This window comes from Heteronotia binoei, chromosome 1 (genome assembly GCF_032191835.1).
Source record: "Heteronotia binoei isolate CCM8104 ecotype False Entrance Well chromosome 1, APGP_CSIRO_Hbin_v1, whole genome shotgun sequence".
NCBI lineage: Eukaryota > Metazoa > Chordata > Lepidosauria > Squamata > Gekkonidae > Heteronotia > Heteronotia binoei.
The window spans coordinates 153,667,618-153,692,175 of record NC_083223.1 but is presented as its reverse complement, the minus strand read 5'-3'; the positions used below and the strand labels follow the sequence as shown (position 1 = coordinate 153,692,175).

The 24,558-nt window shown below is 40.6% G+C and overlaps 1 protein-coding gene across 1 annotated transcript in view; it reads left to right on the top strand.

Annotated features, from left to right (window-relative positions):
- Window positions 1–24,558, top strand: part of GALNT2 (polypeptide N-acetylgalactosaminyltransferase 2) — a 119,971-nt gene that overhangs the window by 43,894 nt on the left and 51,519 nt on the right. The window contains exons 2-3 of the mRNA XM_060242799.1: window positions 9,159–9,249; window positions 23,572–23,725. Of these exons, the coding sequence (XP_060098782.1) occupies window positions 9,159–9,249; window positions 23,572–23,725 (245 nt within the window). The remainder of the gene's footprint in view (window positions 1–9,158; window positions 9,250–23,571; window positions 23,726–24,558) is intronic.

Below are 24,558 nucleotides of genomic sequence, written 5' to 3'. Positions count from 1 at the left end.
GGGAATGGACTTTGAAAGTTATGCATTGGAATGAAATGGACAAACTTACAAGAATCTTAAAAGAGCAAGATAATATAAAATTGAGTGCGGGAAGTTTCAAAAGTATATTGAAAAACAATGGAACGTTAAAGGACATTTGGTAATCTTTGACAATGGTTAACTTTTAAAAAAACTATATATAGGTTACAGTTTGTAGAAAAAATTGGGCTATTGGATTATAATCTTTTTTCTTTTTTTGTTCCTTTGTGAACAAATAAGGACTATCATGAAGATGGACTATAATAATAGCTTTTGGTATTTTTTCTCTTTTGTTTTTTTAATGGAGATTCTTTAATAGATAGTTTATTACCTTATAACGAATTAAATAAATAAAAATAGTAATAGGGAGGTGTTTATAAAGGGGGTTAGCATTGATGGCGGTCATTAAAAGGGGGGTGGGGTGGAGAAAATGTTATATATGTGTATTAACTTTTAATAACAAAGGATAATATGCTGCTACAATATATTACATCATAATAAATTGTTTTAAACCTGAGTATTAGTTGTTGTCGATTTTCCTGGCTGCATGGCCGTGGTCTTGGCATAGCAGTACCTGATGTTTTGCCAGTGGCTGTGACCAGCATCCTCAGAGGTATAACACAGAGAGATAGTGTTCTCTGTGTGTCAAAGTGAGAGGAAAGAAAAAGAAATTGTAGGAATTTATATCTACTCAGGAAGGTGGGGTAGGACTGAGTCACTATCTTGTAGGAATTCTGCTCGTTTTCTTTTTCGGTGAATTGTATGTTCAGCCTGGTTATAGCAAACTTCTATATGGAACATTCTGAAAAAAACTGCACCCCACAAACCTGCAGTCTGGTTCAGGTATGTAGATGATACCTTTATCATTTGGAGCCATGGTGAGGTAGAACTGGAGTTTTTAGACCACCTCAGCAACATCCATCCGAACATCAAATTCACCATGGAAGAAGAAAATGAGGGTAAACTCCCATTTCTAGATATCATGGTCATCTGCAAAGCTAACCTTCAATTAGGTCACAGAGTCTACAGAAAACCAACTCACATGGATCGTTATTTACACAAAAGCTCCAGTCACCACCCTCAGCAAAAAAGAGGCATAATCAAAACATTAGTAGACCGTGCAAGTTGGATATGTGAACTGCACTTTCTCAACAATGAACTAAGTCATCTGAACCACACACTTCAAGCAAATGGCTGATTTAATCAGAAGAGTGATTAAACCAAAACAGTCTCCCACAGGAAAAGTGTTTTTGCCTTATATCAAAGGAAACACTGATCAAATGGGGAAACTTATGAAAAAACATAACGTACAAACAATATTCAGACCCACCAGAAAAATACAACAGATACTACAATCAGCAAAAGACAGAAGAGACACACTCATTTCTGCAGGAGTATACCACATACCCTGAAGTGTGGACAGGCTTAAATTGGGACAACATAGCATCCAGAGAAGAATAAAAGAACATGAAAGACACTACAGACTAGGTTAACCTGAAAAATCACTGTGATGCAGGACAACACATCCAACTATGTCAGATTACACAGGAAAGCCATTGAAACCCACAAAGATAAACACAATTTCAAAAATGAATAGGGCATAATTTCCAGTCCTGAAAACACACAAAATACTTTACAGTTTACAGCAGCACTACAGATAAGATTAGAATTCCAACAGCCATTCCATATATGAAATAACCTCCTCAGGAAAGCTCCTTCATTAACATGTTGCAGCCTGGGAAATTCCTACAAGGTAATGACTCAGCCCTATCTGACCTTCCTGAGTAGATATAAATTCCTACAATTTCTTTTTCTTTCCTTTCACTTTGACACAGAGATGATGTTATATTTCTGTGTTATACCTCTGAGGATGCCGGTCACAGCTGCTGGCAAAACGTCAGGTACTGCTATGCCAAAACCACGGCCATACAGACCGGAAAATCTGCAACAACTAATGAACTCCAGCCATGAAAGCCTTCGACAACATAATGTTAGTATTGTCTATTCAGACTAGCAGCAGCTGTCCAGGAACTCAGTTAGAGGTCTTTCACATCACCTATGGCCTGGTTCTTTCAGCTTGAAATGCCAGGATTGAACTGAGGACCTTCTGCATACAAGATAGATACTCTTCCACTGAGCTACTGCCCCCTCTCAAAATATGGTCCGTTGTAGTTTATTGTGTATCAGAGAAAGCTCTCTAGAACATTTGAACATACCTTTTATCTCTATGGGATTTTATTAGATTACAAGAGCTCTTTCTGCAATATATCCATTTACTCATTGTTAGATTAATTCATAATTCTGTCACCTTGTCTCTTTAAATTATGTCCTTTCTGTGCAGCATTAATTGTACAGTTCCTGATGGTATACAGAGATACCTTGCTTTCTTAAAGCCAAAACATAACCTTCCCTTTATTTTTGCTAACATTTGAAGGGGGGGGGGGAGCAGATTAGGAAGTGAGATTTTGATTTCTCATATATAGGTCTGAATTTAGAGCAGCTGGAGCTAGTTGCCTAGATCATAACGGTATCCTTCTATTTTATTGCACTCTTTCACAAAGTTGCTCACCAGTGGTGTAAGATTTTTTTAAAAAAATTCTAGTAGCTGAAGCCTTGTAGCTGACTTTGCTTTCATTTTGAGCTGAGGTTTTTTTGTGCTGCAAAGCAGCTTCTCTTAGTTTTAATCCTTTCCCTGACATCTCTTCAGCCAGAAAGCATCCTTCCCCCCCCCCCTCCCTTTTCCTCTCATGTTCAGGGTTATCAGTAGGTCAGGATGTCACAAGCTACTATTCTTGTTTCTTAAAATATAGTGAGCCATGACCATTCCACACCTCAGGTCCTCTCTCTCTCTCCCAGAGACATACACAGACAGGGCAGCCCAGCATCTTTTAATAATAAAACTCACACAGAGCTACTGGGGTCATGGCTTAAACAGTGTCCTAATCACTTGCTGCCACCATTAATTCATATCCTATTATATATGTGTGTGTAGACAGAGATGTTAAATTGTGTGTGTGATTCTATTTGTTAGACATGGAGGGTTAATCAAAGCAAGAAAAGTTATGAACAGAACATTGAGGAAAGTAAGGTATAAGTAACAACTTTTGAACTGAGATCTTCTGGACTCTTGAACTGAGGGTCCTATTCCTGCAACTGAGATCCTTTGGTTACAAATTGACTATTTTCAACTTGTTCTAAGCAGCCCTATTGCACAGTTCCACTCAATCAGAAAATCCTACACACAACTCTTAAGCTGCCAAATTTTCTGCTGCTGACTACTACCTGTTGTTTTTCAGCTGCTGTTAATGAACCAATCTATGCAAGAAATATATTTTCCAGATACCACTGTACAAATACATGATGGACACATAGACACATTATACTATTGATCAACAAACACATCCAGCTATCATTCTAAACATACTGATTTATTGTCTACAGCCAGGCTCTATGCTACAACTGCATCTGTTTCAATCCTACAGACAGAGGGTCTCTCCTGAGGGATCTGCAGCAAACTATCCAGCTGATGGAAATCAGGAAATAGATTAACAAAGCCAGAACTATAGCAAGAGAAAGCTTCTTTCAAGACAGGCCCAAAAGAGACTACAACAGAATGCCAGTAGTAGTCATATACAGCTCTCAACTCTAAACAGTTCAGTGTGATATCAACAACTTACAACCTCTCCTGAATAATGACAGTTCTCTTTCACAGGCATTGGGAGGCAAACCTTTTCTTGCACACAATCCTAAACAACTCACCCAGAATAATACATCTAACTTGAACATGGACACTGGTACCAGAGATTGCAATAAACTCATATGCCAGGTTTGTTGCCACATACACCCAGACAGCATGATCATTGGACTTAACAACATCAGCTCTCAGGCTAATTCACTTGCACATTTTCTAACATTATACATGCCATTAAATGCCAACAGTGCTCTTTGGTTCTCCACACAGGGCAAACAGGTCACACTCTATACAAAAGGATAAATGGACACATATCTGACAAGAATCACAAGACTTGAGAAACCTGTAGGAGAACACTTCAGCCTTAAAGGACAGGGGTGTTGAACTCATTTGTTATGAGGGACATATCTGACATAAATGCCTGGCCATGTGTGTCATAAAATGTAATGCCAGGTAGTGAAGATATAAACTTTATAAAGGACACAGACAATACAAAGAGTTTTTAAAATTTTTAAACATGCTTAAAAGATTAGCAGTCTTATAATATTTTGTTTACTTAACAGTCTGATAACTGACATCTCTTGTTCTGAATTATTGCATCAAAATCTGGAGACAATTGGCCAATTCCGCACTAGACTTTTAATTCTGGTTCAGCGCTGTCCACAAACTGAAATTCTACGCTTGAATCATGGAATCATAGAAACCAACTCTATGAGTTTATGATTCTATTATCCTAGTGTAGAAAATCAGTTTGGGGACAGGGCTGAACCAGGATTAAAGGTCTAGTGCAGAATTGGCCAGTGTCTGTACTGTAGAAATCTTGAGTATGCTGTTCTGGTGTTGTTCAGGTGTGTAGCTGTAAACTGAAGATTTATTGGCATTCATTACAGAAAACTCATGGTGATTGCTTTGAGCCTAAGACCCAGAGGAAAACATGAAATGGCTGGGCATTCTGAGCTTTTGTACGTAAGTTGTTTCATGTGCCAGTCAGCCAATGGAGAAAACAGAGGCTTTGCTTTGTGGCTTAATTGAGCAAGCCTGTCAAAACAAGCTGTGATGCAGAAGGAAGCAAGAAAGGGAGAAGGAATCAGTGAGTTGCTCATGGGCCTGATCCAGCCCAGAGAGCACATGTTTGAAACCCCTGTTCTAGGACATTCAATGAGTGACCACAAACCACAAACCAGCTGTGGTCTAAAACAGACCCAAAAGGGAAATTGCTGAATTACAAATTATTACAACACATGGACCCCCCAGGACTTTACATGGATGTTGGTTTCATATCTCACTACGTATGCTGACCTTAGTCAGTCCTCACATCTATATTCTCACCAAGAAGAGGCTATATATCTTCTTTATTTTATTTTATTTGGAACATTAGATTGGAATAATGATTGTAATGTAATGAATAGTAGACTGTAATATAATCTGGAATGGTAGATTGGAATGCATTTCTCTGGTCTGATATATTCTGCACAGTCAGTCACCCCACCTCAAAGAAAAGGATGCTGTAAAATTACATCCATGCTTGAGAGGAGATGGGTGGAGCTAACAACAGGGTGTCAGTTAATTACTCTGAGTATTCCACAGTTAAGAAGGGTAGATCTGCCCATCTATCTTTGATTTTGATATATTTATTTCTTTCACAATGTTTTACCCAGAATTAAACCCAAACAAATTGTGTCCATATGAACTGAACTTGTTATTTCAGTTTGGTCCTTGAATCTGTTAAACACCATTTTTTATGCTTATGCTAATTAGCTGCTCACCTTATACACATATACACACACACAAAACTTCCATTTCAGTGTATCTGAAGAGGTTTGCATGCATACAAAACCTTATACTGCGAATGAAACGTTGTTGATCATAGTAGTGCTGTTGGACTCAAACATTCTGCTGCTTCTTCAGACTCACACAGCTACCCACCTGATCTGGTTTTAATGGGATTTTTATATAATTGTGCATAGTGTTGCAGACTCACACAGCTACCCACCTGATCTGGTTTTAATGGGATTTTTATATAATTGTACATAGTGTTGCAGTCTTGAACACATGTAGCTACCGTATAGCAAGTCAGACCGTCTTGTGTCCTGTGACATGCAGTGGACCTAAGGGTCTAATCCACAGGCCATTCCCAGCCCTTTTATCTAGATATGCCATTGTCTTAAATTGGAAATATTCTGCATATAAAGCATGTATTCTGTACATTAATTCTATACTGAATCATGGCTCCTTTCCTCCTCTGGAAGAAAAACCCTATATATCTAGTTGCCTCCTGATTGACGAGTAGCCACTGATAGACCTATCTACCATGAATCTCTCTAATCCCCTTTTAAAGACGTCTGTACCTGTGTTCATCACTATAACCTCTGGCAATGAATTCCACGTTCTAATCACTCCCTGTATAAAGCATTTTTTTTCTTTTGTCTGCATAAACTACTCATCAGCTTCATTGGATGCCCTTGAGTTCTAGTATTTTGGGGAGAGAGAAAAAGTTTCCTCTGAGAAACCTATGCCCTCATTTTAACCCAGAGCTAAGATTACAACAGACTCTTATTTATTGCACTTCACACCCAGGATACTTAATGACATAGACAACGATCTGCTATTCTGAATTACATTACCCTTAGTTGTTGTTTCAGCCCAGTCAATACAAACTAACAAACACCAGATCCCAATTTGTGATTCTTTTAATATGCTAAAAAAACATTTCCATGACTTTGCATACTTAATCACTGCCCACTTTCTCTGTATTTAGGACTGCTTGCTGTTGTCTGATGAAGTGTGCTTCTAGCACACGAAAGCTTTCATTCTGAATAAAACTTTGTTGGTCTTAAAGGTGCAACTTGACTCCTGCTTTGTTCTAGTATCCAGCCAGTTGTCTGTGTATAATTGCTTAGATATGGGATAACTCTTATTTTAGATTTAAATGATTATAGAGAAGTGTGAAGTTTTAATCCTCAATTAAAACCTTGTTGTAGTAAATTGCACAGCACATTTAAGTTGCAGATCATAATGGTGGGTCAGGGAGGAGTGACTTTCATCAATGTTGACTATATTTAAATGTAGATGTAAATTGTGAAGTATGAAAGTTGTGGTAATTCAGGGAGTTAGCTTCCACTACACCTTGCAGATTATAAATAAGTGTTTAGAAAGTCTGTTCAGAATTTTATCTAATCTACTATTTCTTATGTACCATGAGTTGCTTTTGTGTGGTCAGTGCCCCTACGTATCAACAGGGCAGACTTACTGTTACAGATACTTTCAATTCAAAATGTTTGGAGAGCTACTCCAAATGCTTATATAATACATAAGCTATATAAGCAATTGTAGATATTTTGTTAAAAATACATTTTCTACATATAAGAAAGCATCTCAGCTTTCAGGTTACCAATATTATACTTCTAAATCTGAAGACAGCTTCAAATATTAGGAATCTAATTTACTTAGTACCTAGATCCTTCCAGACTCCAGTTATAAATAGTTGAAAAATGGCTTATTGGGTAGCAAAAGAATTGAAGGTGGTTTTTTTAATTACTTTTAAATCAGCTCCTGCTGGATTTTGTACAAGACAGGCAAGCTATCTCTCACCTTGGAGCATCTTCAAAAGCAGTTGGTGCTGGAAGTGAAACCAGGATTAAGCACACACAAACTCTTGCATGTAGCTAAGAGCACCTAAAGCACTGTAGTTGGTAAGGGCAGGAAAAGGTACTTAAATGGCACACAGCTGTCAGGTAGCCAGGTCCTGTTGTGATAGCAAAAGCTAACGAATTGTGACATGGTGATGGAATGTATTTATCTATTTAGATTATATATATATATCCTGCTCTGTCAGTTTATATAATCAGGGTATATTAAAGCAGACTTGTAATAGTATTATGCAGAAAACGGCCTGATGTTCCTTGTTGGTGTCTTTTAAAAAGAGCAATGGCAGACATAATTTAATATGCATTGGTTTCAGCTTTGCTTTATTTGAGAACTGGTGTAATAGGGTGTTGGACTAGGATCTGGGAGCCGTGAGTTCAAATGTCAAAATGGCTCATGAAGCTCACAGGTGATATTTGGGGCAATAAAATTTGTTCAGTCACATAGCTGAGTCCGACTCTTTGATGTCGGCCTAAACTGTCTCACAGGATGGTTGGGAGGCAAAATGGCGAAGGGAGAACAATGTATGCTACTCTAAACTCCTTGGAAGAAAGCTGGAATAAAACCATACTCGGTAAATACTACCAACATTACCAAGACAGTTAAAGTCTAGATATACACAGACAGACACACACAGTTTAGATACAGAAAGGATACTGTATGTCTCACATCCTTCAGCTTAATGTATTGCAATGAAAGTAAGAAAGAAAATAAAAGCAAGTTGAGGAATTCAATGAACTCTCTGGAGAATCAGGACAACTCAAAACCCCACCTCCAAAATTCTGCGAGCAGCTATGGGTCCACAGATTCTTTCTGGCTGGACAGTTGACAGGTAATTGTGGCAGATAACCATGTTTGACATTTGTATTCCCCCCCCCCCCCAAAAAAAAAAAAAATCTGAGGTGCTTATGTACTTCTCTATGTAATGAAGTTTTGTGATTCACCTAAAAACTCAAAAGAAGGCAAGTTTGTTTCCATCTAAAGCTCCAGTACCAAAATAATAAAATAACAAAGTTACTGCTCTTTCCTGGTCTTAGTTTCTGTTTCTGCTGTCTCCTAATTCTGCAGTCTTGTGTAGGCCGCAACATTTAAATACATTTTCAAGGGGTAGTTCTCTTGCTGGGTGAAGAAAAACGAAGGTTTGCAAACCTAGAGACTAGATATTACTATCTTTCTTTCTTTTTATGCCCTGAAAAAAATTACTACAAATGTATTGAGATGACACTAGTATTTTATAGTAGAACAGTAGGAACTGCTTGGGGACATGTCAGATAATTTGAAGGGCTTTATTTTTTGTTAGTAGTAGAACAAAATTTCATATTAAAATCTCATTTTAAAAATTGTGCAAATTTCAGCTCTTCATAGAAGGGCAGAGCTACTCTTTGAAAACTTCTTAGTTTCTATAATTTGCAGAATAAATAGCAGATATTTTATTAGAAAGTATTGCTAGAACCATAATAGAACCTAGTAAAATCACTTGTGGAGATTGTTAATTTTGAATTTGAAATTTTAAAAAAGATGTGTGTGCGTTATGTGCTGTCCAACTGATGGCAATCCTATGAATTAGGGACCTCCAAAATCTCATATCATTTGTGCACATCTTGCAAACTAAAAACTGTGGCTTCCTTTATGAAGTAATTCCATCTCATGTTGGGTCTTCCTCTTTTCCTGCTGCTTTTTCCCTAGCATTATTGTCTGCCTTGTCTTTTCAAGATGTGACCAAAGTATGATAGCCTCAGTTGTAGCCATTTATCCCCTTGGTAAAAAATGTTTAATGTTACATCTACTTTTTCTCTTTCTCCAGGAGGACCTAAATAACATTGCATTAAATAAGAAAGATCAGCGCAATAACAATGGGGATGAAAAGTCACAAGGCATGGAAACCCTTCCACCAGGTATTTAAATAGTGCTTATTGTCTGACCCTAAATGTAAAGACTGGCAGCAAAAGCAGTGATATCCAAGTTTGAAAGTAGGTGCAGGAAATGAGAGATTTGCTCTTGGCGAGTTCTTTTGCCAACATATATGCTGGTGTTGAAATGTCTTCACAAGAATATCTCCTATTTTTCTCAGTGACAGTTATGTTTATGACAGTAGTCTCTAGTCATCATAGAGAACTTTTATATAGCAACAATGTGTTAAGGGTTAGATACCAGAGAGGCTTGCTAAACATTCCAAATGAATTTCCATATCTCCTGTTTTTAGAAATCAAACAATTCATAACCACTGAATTAGCAAATCCCAGATGTCTGGATTTCTGGTTAGCTCTTCTAGTGAGTGCGTGTTTTACTATACTTCTCATACTTCCAGGAGCCATTTCTGAAAAATGACACATGCCAGGAGCCAGACGCATGGCTCCAGGACTGTTCTGTTTTGTGACACACTTTGATGTTATGCAGTTTTTAGGGGATGTGCAACATACGCACACATACAAACACACAAAAGCAAACATGGAACAAAAATAAGTGAAAGCAAAAAGTTGTAGTCAATGTTGGGTTCCAAATAAGGCATTTTATTACAGCTCATCAGGCCATATTATTTTGATACTAGCTTTTTTTTAAAATGAAAGAGCAGTATAGAAAAAATATCTAAAACGTTATCTTCTCAGTTCTAGGAAGAATTTCCTGTCCATATTATTGCTTTGGTGCTCATGCTTATTATTTAACTGAGTACATTTTGAACCAGTACATCCTCCAAGGAGCTCATAGTAGTAATTATAGATCTCTCCTCTTGTTGGACTATGATCTGGGAGACCCCAGTTTGTTTGCCTACTTTGCCATGTTCACTGAGTGACTGTGGCCCCCCCAAGGGGCTACAGGGTGTACTAAACGTTTTCCATGGTCAGCACAATGTCATCTTTTGCAGGAGATAAAAACTTGAATTTACCACTGGCTTCTCAAAAAAGATTTATATCCAGCTTTGTGGATTAATACTCTCTAGTCCAGGGGTGTCAAACACCCGGCCTGCGGGCTTGATCCGGCCTGCCCAAGGCTTTGATCAGGCCCGTGGGGCTGTTTTCTCCCCCCTCCTCCTCCTCCTGTCCTTACCCTTTGAAGCTCCCAGGCTCTTTGAAACTGAGACTCTTTCAGTCTTTGGACTCTTTGAAGCACCCTTTGAAGCTTGCAGGCTGAGCCTCAGGTTCTTCCTGCCTTTCTTTGCTGGCTGCTGCAAGGAAATTTGGGGTGGATTTTAAGATCCATTCTACATTTTCCTTGCAGCTTTGTATGTACTCTACAATGGTTTCAAATGGAGTGGAGATGGTTACATTTTCAGCTTTCCTATAGCTAACTGAAACTCATGCTTCCTGGAGTTGTATCCTTGCAAACAAGGGTTGATGCTTTCAGTCAGCTTATCTCTCCTGAATGGACCTAACCTAGTGAGTATTCTAATGTGGGAACCCACAGCCAAAGGGAAATATTATACTGGAAAGGCTTTGCCAGTCTGAGTAGACTGGTGGGGAGAACTTTACAATGCCATTTCATTGTTTCCACAGAATCCGGGCCTTGTGTTTTTTCTTGATGTTTTGTTTTTAAAAATTGCATTGCCAAATTCCCCCACCTTTCCAACTTAAACCACTGGAAGCGTTTTAAGCATGTTTGTATTTTAAGTTTAAAAAAATATCTTTAATTGGGTTTCTCCGTGTCCATTATAAAGTTTATATCTCCACTACCTGGCATGTTTTATGACACTCATGGCCCGGCCCCACAAAGTCCCATTTGTGTCAGATCCGGCCCTCCTAACAAATGAGTTTGACACCCCTGCTCTAGCTCGTATGTATTTGTGTCATTCTTAAATTGTCCTAACAATTAATAGCCATACTTTTAAAAACTAAACCTTCTCAGTTTACCTTTTTAATGCAGGAGTAATTAATATACCTTATTCCTTCTAATAAAATGAAAAAAGAAAAACTTAAAACTCGTGTTGGGGCTAACAAAGGTTAAAATATTAAAGCACTTTAGAACGAATGTTTCCTGCCTTGGCAGTTTTCCCAGTATTCACTATTTCATTTACATCCTCATAATAAAAAAAATAATCAGTACTGTAATGTTGTTCATGTTATTTTTTCTGTAACTGGCTCTCCAATTTGAACCTGTCAATTTCTGTTGGTATATTGGCTTACAGGCAGGCTATTCTGATGTAACTCTACAAGTATAGGAGAAGCATTAGATACTGGGGCAATTGAATTTATTGGATAATATATGAAGTGATCCTAAAATGTTGTAGGACTTTCCCTCCATATACATGTTTTCCAAAATGCACAAACTATGGTATCTTCTGTCATGTTTACAATATTGCTCCATTTTCAGTCTGCTTCTCTCACCGAAACTCAAGGTGTTGTGAGGGCTATCAAGTCTTATGGCAACCCTGTGATCTCCAAAACTCCTTATTATTTCTCAGGTCTTGCAAACTGAAGACTGTGGCTTGCTTAATTGAGTCAATCCATCTCATGTTGGGTTGAGAGCCAGTTTCGTGTAGTGGTTAAGTGTGCAGACTCTTTATCTGGCAGAACTGGGTTTGATTCCCCACTCCTCCACTTGCAGCTGCTGGAATGGCCTTGGGTTAGCCATAGATATTGCAAGAGTGTCCTTGAAAGGGCAGCTGCTGTGAGAGCCCTCTCAGCCCTACCTACCTAGGGAGAGAAGATATAGAAGATTGTAAGCCGCTCTGAGTCTCTGATTCAGAGAGAAGGGTGGGGTATAAATCTGCAGTCTTCTTCTTCTTCCTGTTTTCCTGCAGCCTTCAACTTTTCCTAGCAGTATTCTGTTATCTTGTCTTTGCATAATGTGACTGAAGTTTGATAGCCTCAGTTTAGTCATTTTAGCTTCCAGGGAGAGTTCAGGCTGGATTTGATCTGGAGTCCACTTATTTATTTTTCTGGTGGTCTGTGGTATCCTTACACCTCTCCTCCAGGGCTACATTTCAAAGGAATCCACTTTCTTCTTTGTTGTCATATTTTCACACCCTTAAGGCCTATAGTATGTACTAATCAATTAGTAGGAGTATTGCGGGAGGGCTTTCTATATTAATTAATTAAATCGGGGAATAGGTAGTGGGTCTGTAACTGGGAGACCACAGTGGCTGGTGGGGTGCGAATCAACTGTAGGTTGGGAGAACCTGGGGGGAGGTGAAGCTGTCCAGTACTAGTAAGATCACCCCGGGCATAGGCACGGATGCTTGGCCCAGGGATTCCAGTGCTCTTGGGGAGGGGAAGGTATGACGGTGGGAATAGACAGAGGTGTAAGGGAAGGGGACGGAGACAATATGGTGCTCAGCTCCCTTCCAGTCTACTTCCCATCCCAACGGTGACAGGTAGTGGGGCCAAGAGGAATAGCCTGTCTCCGTCATTGGTGTTATGCAACGCCAGGTCCGTAAATAATAAGACCATGACCCTCAGGGAGTTCTTACTCCGGCAGGACGTGGACCTGGCTTGCGTGACCGAGACCTGGGTGCGAGATGGGGAGACAGTGGCTCTTTCCCAGATGACCCCCCCCAGGTTACTCGGTCTTTCACCAATTACGGAATAGCGGGCGGGGGGGAGGAGTGGCATTATTCATATGGGAGGGTTACTCCTTCCGGGCTCTCCCGGGCCCAAAGATTGAGGGCATTGAATGTGCCGGTCTGGCGTGGGATGTCGGAGAGGGGTTGGCGATCTGGCTGGTGTACCGTCCACCTAACGCACCGGCCAGCGCCTTACCATCCCTGATGGAGGCTGTGGCGAGCTGGGCGTTGGAGTACCCAGGGCTTATGGTCCTGGGTGATTTCAACGTCCATGCCGACGACTCGGCCTCCATTCAGGCGATGGACCTAGTGTCTTCCATGGCGACACTGGGACTCTCTCAATTTGTTACGACACCCACGCACCAGGCCGGGCACATGTTAGACCTGATCTTTGCGTCCGGGATTTTGGTGAACGATATCGCGGCAGAAGCGGTACCATGGTCGGATCACCTAGTCCTCAAGGCCCGTGTGGGGATGCCACCCCAACCCTGTATGGGCGGAGAGCCTATTTTGGCTCGCCCCCGGAGCCTGATGGACCCGGAACGGTTCCAAATGGCACTGGGGGATCCCTGGCCCCCTGGCAATTCCCTCGATGACCTGGTGGAGGCCTGGCAAGGCCGGCTAACCAGGGCCATCGACGAGATCGCACCTCGACGTCCTCTGCGCCCTCGCAGGAGGCTGGCTCCATGGTATACCCCGGAGCTACGCCGGCTGAAACAGGGGCTCAGACGACTAGAGAGGCAGTGGTGGCATACTCAGGACGAAGCTACGAGAACATCTTATAGAACGTTTATGAAGTCTTATGAGATGGCAGTCAAGGCTGCAAAGAAAGATTACTTTGCAGCCAAGATTGCATCTGCAAATTCGCGCCCGGCTAGGGTGACCATAATGTCTGAAGGCCAGCCAGGGACACCTGGGGGGGGGGGAAGGTAGGGGTGTGCGCGCGCTAAGCGCGCGCGCCGCCGGAAACAGGAAGTGACGTCACTTCCGGTGACGTCACTTACGATGATGTCATGCCACCGCCGGAAGCAGGAAGTGACACCACTTCCTGTGACATCATTTCCCCCGCGTCACCTGCCGGAAACGGGAAGTGACATCACTTCCTCTGACATCACTTCCCCCAAATGACATCATTTCCCCCAAATGCCACTGCCGGAAACAGGAAGTGACTTCATAGCATCCCCAAATATCAAAATCCCCCAAATATCACTGCCGGAAACAATTTTGTTCTCAAATCCTGTATATACTTCATCAGTATATGGGATAAGGCACTTTCTCAACTGTGCTGCATAATGCAGCCTATTTATTTTGTCCTGTTTGCTCTGTTGGCTCTATCTGCGCCACCTTCATCACTTTCGGGGTGTGGATGGGCCATTGGCCTGATCCAACATGGCTTCTCTTATGTTCTTATGTGACAATACTGACTTTGGTGGACCCAAGCACTGGGACCCAGGGGGCCGGCGCAGCGGCCCGCCGAAGCAGCCTGTCACTAATAACACAGGTCGAGATGCAGGACAGGAACCCGGAAGTGACCGACAGGCTGCTTCAGCAGGCCGCTGCGCCGGCCCCCTGGGCCCTACAACGATGGGACCAATGCCACAGGGACGGGCTCGAAACACTCTATAACCCCTCAAAAGAACAGCAGTCTAGCTCGCTTCCCCCGAGCCCTGCCGCCATAAGCCTCAAGGGGGCTCATTTTGCGGCATCTCCCGGCGGGAGGGTGGCACCCGCACGGGACACATATCAAATGAAAGAGGGGGCGCAGGGCTATCAGAAACAGCCGGCGGAGGGAGTCGGGAGACCACCCCACTGGGGGATCCGCACCCCGAAAGTGATGAAGGTGGCGCAGATAGAGCCAACAGAGCAAACAGGACAAAATAAATAGGCTGCATTATGCAGCACAGTTGAGAAAGTGCCTTATCCCATATACTGATGAAGTAAATACAGGATCTGAGAACAAAATTGCACCAGAAGACACAAACACAAAGCTCCCTTACACTGAATCAGTGCTTGGGTCCACCAAAGTCAGTATTGTCACATAAGAACATAAGAGAAGCCATGTTGGATCAGGCCAATGGCCCATCCAGTCCAACACTCTGCGTCACATAAGAACATAACAGAAGCCCTGTTGGACATAATAAATAGATCCCTCTTGGAGGGGCGTTTTCCATCACCTTTAAAAGTGGCCTTGGTCCGCCCCCTCCTGAAAAAATGTACAGCAGATCCAGCCGAATTGGCAAATTACCGACCGGTTTCTAATTTACCGTTTTTAGGTAAAATTATTGAGAGGGCAGTGGCGCTGCAACTACAGGGTTTTCTGGATGACGCTTCCATCCTAGACCCTTGCTAGTCCGGCTTTCGCCTGGGCCACGCGACGGAGACAGTGCTGGTCGCCTTGGCAGATGACCTCCAGCGGCAACTGGATCGAGGTGGCGTGGCGGTGCTGATGTTGTTAGACCTGTCGGCAGCGTTCGACACGGTCGACCATCGGCTGCTGACCCGCCGCCTCGCTGACGTAGGGGTCAGGGGGCTGGCCTTACAATGGCTTTCCTCCTTCCTCAAAGGTCGGGGACAAAGGGTGGCAATCGGGGGTGAGCTCTCCCAGAGGCGCACACTAGATTGTGGGGTGCCTCAGGGAGCAGTTCTCTCCCCGATGTTATTTAACATCTACATGCGCCCCCTTGCCCAGATTGCCCGGAGTTTTGGACTGGGTTGTCATCAATATGCGGATGACACCCAGCTCTATCTGCTAATGGATGGCCGGCCTGACTGCTTCCCAGTGAATTTAGACCGGGCACTGCAGGCTGTGGCAACTTGGCTTAGGCTGAGTGGGTTGAAGCTGAACCCGACGAAGACAGAGGTCCTTTGCGTAGGGCGCGGCGCTCTGGGAAGGGAAATACCTCTCCCGGTTTTTGACGGTGCGCCGCTGAAAGTGGCGGGCCGGGTCAAGAGCCTGGGAGTCCTACTGGAGCCTTCACTATCAATGGAGGCCCAGGTAGCGGCCACTGCCAAGTCGGCATTTTTCCACCTGAAGCGGGCAAGGCAACTGGCTCCTTTCCTGGAGCGCCGGGACCTGGCAACAGTGATCCATGCGACCGTCACCTCAAGACTAGATTACTGCAATGCCCTCTACATGGGGCTGCCTTTGTGTCGAACCCGGAAGCTGCAGCTAGTGCAGAACGCAGCGGCCAGGCTGTTATTAGGACTCCCGAAATGGGAGCATCTACAGCCGGGGCTGCGTGAACTGCACTGGCTGCCAGTTACATACCGGGTCCGATACAAAGTGCTGGTTATCACCTTTAAAGCCCTATATGGCCGAGGACCTGCCTACAAGAGGGACCGTCTCTCCCCATATGAGCCCCAAAGAGCACTGAGGTCAGCAGGGAAGAACACACTGACTATCCCTGGGCCAAAGGAGGCAAAATTACAGAGTACACGAGCACAGGCCTTCTCTGTTATAGCCCCGTGCCTTTGGAATCAACTTCCGGAGGAGGTACGGGCCCTGCGGAATTTGGACCAATTCCGCAGGGCCTGTAAGACCATCCTTTTCAAACAGGCTTTTGTAGACGTTGATAGGATGGCTGTTTAATCCACCATCGATTTATCTAGTGACCCCTGCCATAATATAAGTGTTCAGAATAACATCAGGAAGATCACCGCTGTTTAAACTATGGAATGACCTAGACATTTGGAACTGGTTTTAGATTGTTGTTTTAAATTAATGTATAATTTAAATGTTGTTTTAAATCACCTTATATTGTATATTGTATAATTTTATTGAACTGTTGTTAGCTGCCTTGAGCCTGCCTAGGTGGGGAGGGCGGGATATAAATAAAATTTATTATTATTATTATTATTATTATTATTATTATTATTATTATTATTATTATTATTATTATTATTATTATTATTATTATTATTATTATTATTGTCTTGACCTGATGAAGGACTTGGTCACTGGCAACACATCCATAAGGATCTTTTCTAGCTCCTTCAAGGCTGCCCTTCCTAGTCTCAAACTCCTCCTGATTTATTGGGTGTGGGATCCCTTTTGGTTTGATGACTGAGTCAAAGAATAGGAGATCTTTACTATTTCAAAATTTTCATCATCAGCCTTAAAAATTGTGTAATCCCTAAGGTGTCATTACTCTTGTCTTCTTGATGTTCAGCTGTAATCCTGCTTTGGCCCTTTCTACTTTAAACATAGATTGATTTTCTTCTGAAATTATCTCATATGATCCAGTGACCAACATAAATTTGCAATAAGATCTCTAGTACCTCTTTCTTTTCTGAGTCCAGCTTGAATATCTGGCATTTATTTCCATATATGTTAAGAGTTTTTGTTGTGAGATTTTGAATATCACTTTACTTGTGTGAAAAATTAAAAGCTGCTGCAGACTTTGACATCTGCCTTTTTTGGAATTGGAATATAGATCGAGCATTTCCAGTGTGTGGGCCATTGTTTTGTTTCCATATTTGTTGGTATATTCTTGTTAAGGTTTTGCTGGACTCTGTTTCTGTGGCCAGAAATAGCTCTATTGGTATCCCGTCAACTCCTGGTAATTTGTTTCTCTCAATTGCTTTGATTGGCACTTCACTTCACTTTCTAAAACTGCAGGTTCTTTTTCAAAAGATTCTTCTTTGAAGGAATCTGTCATCCTTTCATATCTTCTGTATAGTCTTTTGTTGTGTTGTTCCCATCTTTTCTTTATATTGTCCTTTGAATGCATTTCCATGTTGATCTTTCAGCATGTTTTAAATTTCTCTCTGATGTTTTAAATCTTGTGGAACATATCTTGTTTTTCCTTTTTATTGTTGTCTTTTAATTCCTTACACTGGTTATAATAATAGTTCTCTTTGTCTCTACATGCAAGTTGCTGTAACACTGTTAGTAGTCATCTAATTCTATTTCTGTCACCTTTACTTTTGCTTCTCATCTATCTTTAGCAATTTTAAGAGTTTAATCAGTCATCCATCAAGGCTTTTCATTTCTTATGGCTGCAGGAATAGTCTCAAAGCAGATTACACAATTGTCCATTTTGAAACAAGTTCATTGGCTGCCAGTTTGTTTCTGAGTTGAATTTAAGGTGTTGGCGTTGTCCTTTAATACCCTTCATGGCCTACAACTCACATATCTAAATAATGGTCTCCTTCCCTGTTCTTTTGTACCAGTTACAATTCTCACCTACTTGTTTTTCCTCCACTCAGTTTGGCCTGCCAGGCATTACCTAGATCCTTTTTCATCACAACCCTCATATTGTGAAATGCATTCCTTGAAGAGGTGGGGGGAGTCCCATCATTGGAGAACTTTAGGAGGCACCTCAAGGCTTGCTTTTATGCCAGGGATTGAACAGCAGGCATGGGGAAGGGGGCAGGGTTTTGTTGTTATTTTGTTTTAGTCTGTAATGTTTTTATAACTACTGGTAAACTGCCTTGAGCCAAGAGAAAAGATGGGGTTTTAATAAATAAATAAAAACAATGCAATAGAAACTAGTATAAAAACCAGAAAATGCAAAAAACAGCAGTAAAATATATACAAACAATGCAGTAGAATAGGATTATAAATTTAGATAATGCAATAAAGACCACCTCTCCCAGTATACAGTTGCTTACATAACAAGTGCACATAATAGTAGCTGACTCAAACTCTCCTTTTAAAATTTGCCAACTTCAATGTAGGTTGAATCAAAGTTCATGAGTCTTTATAGGTGCAGTTAATAGCTGCCTAAAGCAGTGTAATTGCAGCTTCATTGAATTCAAACTATAGTGACATTGTATTGGTGTTGATAGATTGTATACATCTATTGCAAAAAAATAATCGGGTGTACTGTGTGCAAAAGACTATGGAGTAAAATGCAAATGAGAAGATAAATGTGTCTTCTAAAATATATATATAAAGCTTTTTCTAACACTAGCAAATGAGATCTGATCTGCATGATAAACAACTGATTTGCCATCTGCCCTAGGAAATCAAGTAAATGGGTGCTTTAGCACTACAGTGCCATGGAGTTTGATGGGAAATCTGGATAGCAACAATGAATTCAAGGAAGTGCTTCACTTAAGAGAGGCTCTAAGTAATTGGTTTGACATTGCTAAAACTTAAATGCTGTTTCAATCACAGTTTATATTGAAATTGGCATATCGCATGCTGCAGTTCTGGAAGCAAAGCATATTTTTCAGATTATTGAGTATTGGGTGGGTTTTTTTCCAATTTGTTAAAGAAAATTACATTGCATACAATTATTGCAAATTGTGTTATGGGATGTGGAATATATGTGGATTGTAGAATATCTGCAATATCTACCCTAGCATGTGTAGCCATCCTATATATGAGCAGGATGCAGGTAATCTATTTATTGCATTTATATCCCACGCTTTTTCAGTCATGGTACAATGGCTTATAAGGGAGCCTGGGAGGATTCCTGTTCAGCCTCTGCCCACACCTACAACAACAAGGCTGCTATGCTGAATGTTCGTAGGAGGAAGTGTCAACCATTGGAAAGCTTCAGTAATGTTAAAGTGCAGCTCCTTCAAATTAAATTCTTCAGCTGCAGATATATATAATTTATTTAATTTATTTGATAAGTGTGTTCCAGCATTGATCTTGTAGTATATGCACCACATTAAATGGATGTATGGACATACTTGAAACTTAAATTTTGTGGCCCACTGATGTACTGGTTTTCTTTAGAATCCCTTCATTGTAATTCACAGAATGCAGAAAGGATTTCAGTAAGCTTGGTTATCAGCCCCCCAATGAAGTATGCAGGTCACAGCTACTCTTAATTTGGATAGGTTTGATTCTTGGCCCACCTGTAAGCTTCTGATGCAGTTATAATATTTGAAGCAAAACTTCTTGGGACTTAACAAATAAAATTGTTTTGTGATGGATACTTAACAAATCTGCTAATTCAGCATATTTGTAGTATTAAGGCAGGTGTTTCTGTTATGTGGTAACTGTTGATTGTCTAGAAAATGTATCATGGTAGAGCAGCAACTTCAGTTTGTCCTTTCTGCATCAATAGTAGAGATTATGCAATGTCCTAGAATGGGAAGATTGATCACTCTCTTCAGCTCATCCAGACTCGTGAGAATCCCAGTATTCCAAAACCATTATTTACTGCTGGATATCTTGCTTTAAAGTTTCTCTTCCAGTTTGTTGTGTTGTGCAGGAGCCACCCTTAATCAGTGGAAGAATTTCAGATTTCAGATTATATATATTTAAAGTCCCTGTTGTCCCTATCACTACTCTCGGCATATACCCATTTTCTAGATTTTGCTGCTTCTTTGTGCTCTGGGTCTAAATCTGGCAAATCTGGCTGGAATCCACTTGAAAAAGGTTGATATAATTTCCCATTTCTAGGGCAAAGGTTCTATCTACTGGCCACATGCTCTAATAATTGTAACTCCATTGTTTGCAAAGTTAAGAAGCAGTTTTCCTATTGGTTGCTTTCAATGTATTGTTATTTCACAGCTGATTTTACTCAAGGTCTGTAAGGATGTCCTTCTAGAAAACAAAAATGCAAGTGCATCCTCTTAATATATAGAAAATGGTTCGGTATGCAGTTAGCATCCTATTGAAGTCCATGGAAGAGGTCCTATTAAATTAGGTAGTTTTCAGATGCATTTATAAACCAATAGGTTTTGAAATGACGTACAGTTTAACCCTACACAAGCTTTATGCTTCATATCTATGTATGAAGAGGTTTGAAAAGTAACTTGGTGTTTGAAATGCACTATTGGCCCCCCCACCTCAGACCAAAGCTGTAAGGGTGGGAAAAGATTTTGCAGTGACTTCTAAAAGGACATAGTGATGTAATAATAGGGGACTTAAACTACTCTCATATTGTTCAGGCAGAAGTCTGCTCAAATCTCAAGAGAAGAATTTCTAAGTTGCATAAAATGTTAATTCTTTAGCCATCTAGATAAGAAGTAGCCCTGAATCTATTTGGCATGTTACTTGGGATCTAGTGTGAGAGATGAGTGATCAAATCCCTAGGGAATTGTGACCATGGGGCTGTCAAATTCAACGTATGTGATCAGTAAGTTGCCTCTAAAGTCTAACACAGCCACATTTTACTCCAAAGTGGCAGCTTCACAAAGAGGAAGGGAATGGTTAAAAGGCAATGAAAGAATAGTCAACAGCATCATTTCTGTTCAGGTTGCTTGGAGACTATTTAAAATCAGAATAACGGAACCTTGTCTAAAATGTATACCACTGACTAGAACAGTAATAACAGTGGCTAGTGTAGTCTAATGGCTGGTGTAATTAAAGAAGCCATTAATAGCAATAAAAGCCATAAAGTTACTTTTCCTTTAGAAAATGGAAGTCTAGCTCAAATAGGGAAAGTTTGAGGATGTAGAAACTCCGGCAAAGGAAAAGCAAGATAAGTAAAGCCAGCAAAAAAGGGAGGATTTGAGGTGTACATTGCTATATTCATATATATCAGAAGCTGACAACCTGCAAGGAAAGCTGATGAACTATTAGATTAGTGGTAGTCAGTAGTTTGTGAAGAGTCACTTGCACAATGACTGTCAGCCAAGGAGCCACATTTACTTCTTTCCCTGTCACAAGGCTTAAGAGAGGCTTTTGATTTACCCATTTTTTTTTTGCTGGGCTGTCTCAAGGTGGGAACCACATGCTGTCCACAAGCGCCACATGGCAAGAGCCTTGCTCAGTTTCACAAAACATGGGGGAGGTGCCACATGGTAGAACATTGCTGATCAGAGCCACTAGTATGTAATCACTGGAATTTGTGGGTTACAAAAAAGGGTTTGGAAATCGTGGATAAGTGGAATTGTAAACAAATTATTTGTGTTTCTTTGTCTTCAGTGTGGGAGATGTTGGGCAGATACTTGTCCATGAACATCTTTTTTCAGGGAAGATGTCAGAATTCTTGAGTCAGTTGCTTGGTCTAGATGGTATATGGCCAGGAGTTCTTAAGGAGCTCAAACTGAAATAACTGATCTGGCAAAATAATTGCTTTTCTTGTTGAGCAGAAAAATATGCACCAGACTTTCCAATGCCTTGAATCTAATTGATTCAGCATATTTATTTCATGTTGAATAAACAACATTTTAAAATATATATTTTAATTCTGTATCCCAAAAGCAACAAATACTTTAACTGAAATATTTCGTTAAGGAAAAAAATAGTAATGTATTGTTTAAATATTCAAATTCAGAAATCTATGTAGATACTGTTTTTACTGCCCCAGAGTGTAAATTTTATGGACTGTATAGCATGTATTTCCTTTACATCGTTGAAATTTTAGAAAAAAACCCAAAGGCACAGGACTCTGTCACCACACAAACTAGCCTGTCCATGGAGGGCTACTTTAGCCTGTCTGTTGGCTTCATAGGATTGCCCTTTTATTTTAGCACGCTCAAAGAATTGTGTGTGATATGTCATGGATGTGGTTATGCGTTTATCTGCTTTTCAGCAGACTTTGACTGTCTTCCATGGAGATCCTTCTGGAGTACTTTAGTTTCCCTTTCCCTCTTCAATGCATCACTTGCTTTACTTGATAATTCTGTTTCCAGTTGGTGAATACAGGATCCCTTCCACCATGTGAGAAGAGAGATATAAATAAAAATGTTAACTTTGGTTTTAATTTGTGCTGCATGACCAACTAGGTGAATATGTAACTTGACCTTTTGATTATTGTACATGTTTGTGATTTTATTTCCCAACCCCTTTTACAAATCCATAACACTCTTTTACACACTTACTAAGGGTAATCACTTGGAGAAAAAATCATTAACTATAGGTTTGAAACTGTCAAGCTTGCCTAATGTTATGCTGACAGTGGCATCCATCAGTGATGTGGATTTTCCAGGAAGATTTTTGTTATTCAAATTTAAATGTTAGTAAAATGTTAAATAAAGAAGGCAAATATACCATGGACTGTGTACAACCACTGGGATTAAGTTCAAGCATCATACCCCACATTCAACCCAGCATGATTTATTTGCAGCACAACAGTCCTGACAACTATAGACAAAGACTTCATTTACATATGTGGGGTGGAAAAATATAATGCAGGAAAATTATGTGGACAGTTTTCTGACACAAATCACTGGTATCCATTCATTGCTACAAATTTTACGAAACAGTGGATATTTAGAAATGGAAAACTGTATGCAGAAAAAATTAAGAACTGAAGAAATTTCTGAGCAGATTTTCTGCCTCACATCTCTTGTTGGGAACGACTTTTGAGAAAGACTCTTAAATAGCTTCATATGTTCATGTTGTGTGATCTGGAAAAGGACCCTTTTGAATCAATTTGAGATAACCGCCTGCCTTCTTTAAACTTTGGACCAAACTAGATATGACAACATTCTCAAGTCTGCCATGAGGGCACCGCCACCATTTTAAAGTGATTGAAAAATCTGTGAAGGCATGATCCTGATTGGATCCATAGCGCAGTGGGCTGAGGCATTCTTGTTTTCTCCCTGCATCTTTTTAAGTGCTCAAAAAGCCACATGTGTGCGACTGTTTCAGCCCCTGTAAAGGCTTTGAGGGTGCGGGGTGGACAAGAGCATGACTATCACAACATTTTAAAATAATTTTAATATTGGCAGTGTTTCCATGTTGGACCCAGAGAAGTTGTCACGTCTAGTTTGGCCCTTTGTACTGGTTTATAGTGTGCATGTTGTTGATAGAAGACATAGAGATCTATTTGAGTTGGTTAATTCCAGTTTTTTCTTTCCCTCTTAGGAAAAGTTAGGTGGCAAGACTTCAACCAGGAAGCTTATATTGGGGTTACTATGGTCAGAGCTGGACAAGACCCATATGCTCGTAATAAGTTTAATCAAGTGGAGAGCGATAAATTGCAAATGGACAGAAATGTTCCAGACACAAGACATGATCAGTAAGTATCAACAATAAGCAGTCCCTGTGTTATCTTATGTGAGTAAATAAGGCAAGCTATACAGCACATTTGTGGCTGTCAGGATTTCAGTCTTTGTTATCATAATATATACTTCAGTTCTTTTAAAACTTTCATTTCCACCCTGCCATTCCTGGTTGAGTAGCATTAGTGTATATAGCTGAATGATGTCTGTGACTAAATTCCAAATAAGCCAGTGAACAGTAGGAACAGGGTAAATTATGCAATATACAGAGTTCCAGATGACTTGCAGTCTACTTAACGTGTGTGTGTGTGTTGAACATTTTTGTGAAAATGCAAGACAGTGGACTATAGAAGATATAAACTGCTCCATGCTAGATGGCTAGCCAGGGATGAGGAAATTATGCCATGTTCGAGGAAATTAGCCTCTTGTAAACAGTCAGCTGAATGTTCTCATGTCCATTTTTTGTTACCCAGGGTATCCCAGTGCAGTAGGCTGTTTTCTTTTTATCCAGGCTTTAACCTAGAGGTTTGATCGTTTTAATTGTTTATGCAGTCTGTTGCCTGAGGACTGTTAAGAGGATGTTTTTGATGGTTATGCTTTGGATTGTTAATAGTCTGATTGTAGGTTTTACAATTTTACCTTATTTTTATTTTGTGAGCCACCTCAGACAGTTCCCTTAAGAAGCATCATATTAAATAGTTCCTTAAGAAGTTGAGGATGCATGTCTTCCATTAGCAGGCATAGTGCCTTTTGAAAATGTGGCAGAGTATGGTAAAGAAGCAATGTAGGATTTTTCTGGCTACAGGTAGGTGTTGGAACTGATATTTGAGTTTCTTCTGACTTTTCTAGC